Source organism: Pinus tabuliformis, chromosome 6, assembly GCF_031772625.1.
Source record: "Pinus tabuliformis cultivar Carrire ecotype Pingquan chromosome 6, CPIR1, whole genome shotgun sequence".
NCBI classification, from domain to species: domain Eukaryota; kingdom Viridiplantae; phylum Streptophyta; class Pinopsida; order Pinales; family Pinaceae; genus Pinus; species Pinus tabuliformis.
The window spans coordinates 2,006,157,508-2,006,161,440 of NC_142292.1; the positions used below are offsets into that span (position 1 = coordinate 2,006,157,508).

General features: G+C 33.8%; 1 protein-coding gene across 1 annotated transcript; it reads right to left on the minus strand.

Moving 5' to 3' along the window:
- Positions 1-685: 685 nt before the first annotated feature.
- On the minus strand, positions 686-1,898 carry LOC149267296 (uncharacterized). The gene has a single exon (XM_089398457.1). The coding sequence runs from the start codon at positions 1,420-1,422 to the stop codon at positions 724-726; it is 699 nt and encodes a 232-aa protein (XP_089254583.1). The 5' UTR covers positions 1,423-1,898; the 3' UTR covers positions 686-723.
- Between the last annotated feature and the right edge of the window lie 2,035 nt (positions 1,899-3,933).

The window sequence follows — 3,933 nt, forward strand, 5'->3', positions numbered from 1 at the left end:
CTCATGAATACAAGTCAACCCATTAAATTTGAGCGACTTCATTACACCATTACAAATTAATATTGCAAAATTTCACAAATTATTATGAAACAAATGTTTAATTATTATGGAACAAATTTTTAATTAAATTTTCAAAAGTTTATTTTTTATGACTAAAAAACAAAGTCTCTCTCTCATCATTTGAAATCATTACTTAATTTAATAATTTAATTAGATGTAATTCTATATTAAAAACAAGGTCTCTCGCTCATCATTTGAAATCATTACTTAATCTAATAATTTAATTAGATGTAATTCTATATTAAACTTTCTTTATTAAAAAGGGATATTACCTTCGTTTCTCGATTTCTTATTGTGATTCTTGTCCAAATGTATGATACAAACAAAATTTCCTATTTACAAAAAGTAGCTTTAGTATACTTGACATAAACAGATCGGTATGTGAATTTTTATTCATTTCCGAGATTTTTATCCAATATACTTTCTGAAATTACTCTAAAGTTAAGAAATGAGTCTGAAGTTAAATGTGAACACGATAGTTATCTGGTGAGATTTAATAAGTATGAACGGAGAGATGAGAACCAGGGATGCTGACCATTAAAATTCATCGATGATGGAATGGATCACTGGTAACAATATTTTTTTTATTAATTTCAATCTATTTTACCATCTAACCAACCCCCCATTTAATATCCATTTCGATGTGGAGGCTGCGACATGCCATCACATGACAATACCGACAATACCTTCGTCATGGAGGTGCTGGCAGCATACTGTTCCTCCGCAACGACAGCCATCACGTTGTAGCCGCGTAATGCGCCTATTCACATTCAAATAATTCCTTCTCACTTCATTCCTGCAACTCATTATAACTTCAGCTGAATCGTACATTTCCATCTCCGTCCCACGTTCTTGAGGAGGCTGATCAATGGAGATTGCAAGGTGCAAACTGGGTGGCAGCTCTGATCCTCCACGAGTATCAGATATTAAGGGAAACCAGTCGTTGATTGATAATGTGGGAGATGCCAACAAATCCTTCCATGCTATTTCAACCCATCCAACTACCTCAGACGCTCGAAACATACTTCCCAGTACTCTCATTCTGATGCTCCTTTTCCTGACCTCGAACCTAACAAACTGCTTTTGCAATTCAGAAATAACATTGGCATCGTCAATATTCCCACCGCACTCCAAGCAGAATATTTGTTTCCATTGAGGGTTTCGCGTTTCCATCACCTCCCTCGTATTCACTGCAACATTATTATTTCCCTTGCCATTGCCACTGGACAGATAATATCGAACGAAAAGGCTGTCTCTGCCCCCGGCAGGCTTAGCTATAACATTTCTAGCCTCCAAAATCTCCAAATTTATAGCCATACGCTTAATGATAACCCTTCCATAGGGATCTATTCTATTAGCCATTGAAGCCAGATTTGTGTATGAGCACTAACAACCTTGAGCTTTGCAGCACACTTATAGCTGCATAGCACACACCGCCTTGAACTTTTCAGAACTAACAGCTTTGAACCACTTGTGCATGCTTAATCCAAAGCATACCAAGATATATATAGGTATACTGAGAAAGGGCCTGATTCTATCTCTATAATATTAAGACTGCAACGAGCCTAATGGATTCTACTTTTGTGAAAACATCTAGTTAAATATGCAATCTAGATCTTGTGAGTAGAATCCAATAGATTTTATTTCAATAATCTATTGACTACTTGTTTGTTCAAATTGGTTTTAGCCGCACTAGACTGATCTAGATCATCTCAGTAGAATCCAATAGATTTTATTTCAATAATCTATTGACTACTTGTTTGTCCAAATTGGGTTTAGTAGCCACTAGACTGATCTAGATCATCTCAGAAGAATCTAATAGATTTTATTCCAATAATCCAAATTGGGTTTAGCCGCCACTAGACTGATCTGAAGGATACGGATTATGGGGATAATAATATAATGGCCAATGACTTTCTCCCACTGGTTTATTGGCTAATGAATCAAATTCAATGCTTAGCCTTTAAATAATGCCCCAACATTTGGGTCGGTAGAAGTACAAGACGTACCATTGTAAACTCTAAGTTGGTGGATTTAGCATTTCTCAGATTTGGAAATCTTTCTTGTCACTTTCTCATCATCGGCGAATTTTTATGTATTTCCTTCTGTTTTTTAATTCATGTTCTTAGAATTGATTTTAATGGATTTAGATTTTACATTCCTGAGAAATTTAAAGCACGTTGGAGAGCAATTTTAAAATCAAAATCAATTTTGAGTGAACTTGTTCTTTCATCCCAAACCTAAGAGACCTGTAAGAATCATCAATGAAGCATTAGCAGCATTAATGAATAACAACCAATTACACTAATATTAAAAAAGTATATAGATATATATATATATATATATATATATATATATATGAATTCAGCCATTGAATTAGCGCTGATAAAGGAGCCTCTTCTATAAATATTTTAAAATTTCCAGCTATATGCATCTAAGAAAAGCAGATTATGCCTTATCCACTGCAAGCGTGGAATGGATAGATGTTACTATTAGAAAATTGGAAAAGTCGTGGAATGTTGCTATTACAAAATATGAAAATTAGAAAATTAGCGCAGGAGCCTCTTCTATAAATATTTTAAAATATGACGCCTTATTTCCAGCTATATGCATCTAAGAAAAGCAGATTATGCCTTATCCACTGCAGGCGTGGAATGGATACATGTTGCTATTACAAAATTGGAAAAGTCGTGGAATGTATACGGGTTGCTGTTAGAAAATTGGAAAAGTATATTTTAAAATATGAGGGCTTATTACCAGCTACGTGAAGAAAAGCGCAGTCCGCTTTATCTACGACCGACGTGGAATGGCTACAAGTCGCTAATTAAAAAATTGTAAAGAAAGTTGGACAATAAATGCAAGGCTACTAGAGGCTATGCATCCCAAGAAAAGCAAATCACCGCAGAGTTCGAATGGATCCATGATCCTATAAAAGGATTGGAAAATGGAAGACAGTTCAACTAAAGAATGGGAAGCGGCAAGTTTGTCATTGTCATGGCAACGTGAAGGTGAACGTGCCATGAATAAGGCGAAGTCTAACTAATTGAGTGTTTGGTTTTGGCTAGACTGAGGTTATAGAATTTTTTATAAGATTGTAAAAAAACAAACCCGCGACATTATGAATTTTTGTTATTAGCGTCGTTGAGAGTGGAATTGGATTCGAATTTTTGTTATTACTGTGGTTGAGAGTAGAATTGGATTACAGGAATTTGCATTTTTAATTATTGTATAGCTATTGTTTATATTGGAATTGAATTTGAATTTTGATTTTTAAATAAATAGTATGTATAGTTTCCATTGGAATTAGATTTGAATTTTGACTTTTAAATAAATGGTAGGTATATATTGGAATTAGATTTCAATTTTGATTTTTAAATAAATAGTAGATATAGTTTATATTGGAATTGGATTTGATTTTTGATTTTTAAATAAACGAGTAGACCAGATTTAATTTAAAAAGAATGTTTTCTCGAACTAAAAAGTATGAAAAGTATTTAATTCAGTTTCAAACCCAAAAATAATCTATTAGCATTTTTTTTGAACAAAATCACGAGAGGAGATGGGAGGCTACCAACGATACTCGAGTCTCTTTATTCTATCATCCGACATACGCTCTGAATTTTCAATTCATGAATGTTGGTAAGCAACCTAAATATGTTCTTGATTGTTGTTGTCCTCTCAGCGCTCTGTATTACATCCATCTCTTATTGTGAAATAATCTCATGTTCAAGTCATGTACATCATCACAATTGTTCAAAAGATGTACACATCTATGTATGTGGTGTGGTTTGGCGTTATTTGCTTTGCTGTGTGTGAAAAACTGAAAGAGTCTTAATATTTTTAGCAAATTGCATTTGTTAAATTTCCATAAGG

Excerpts from the sequence above, each read along its gene's own strand:
- LOC149267296 (XM_089398457.1), bottom strand. The coding sequence starts at position 1,422 with ATGGCTAATAGAATAGATCCCTATGGAAGGGTTATCATTAAGCGTATG.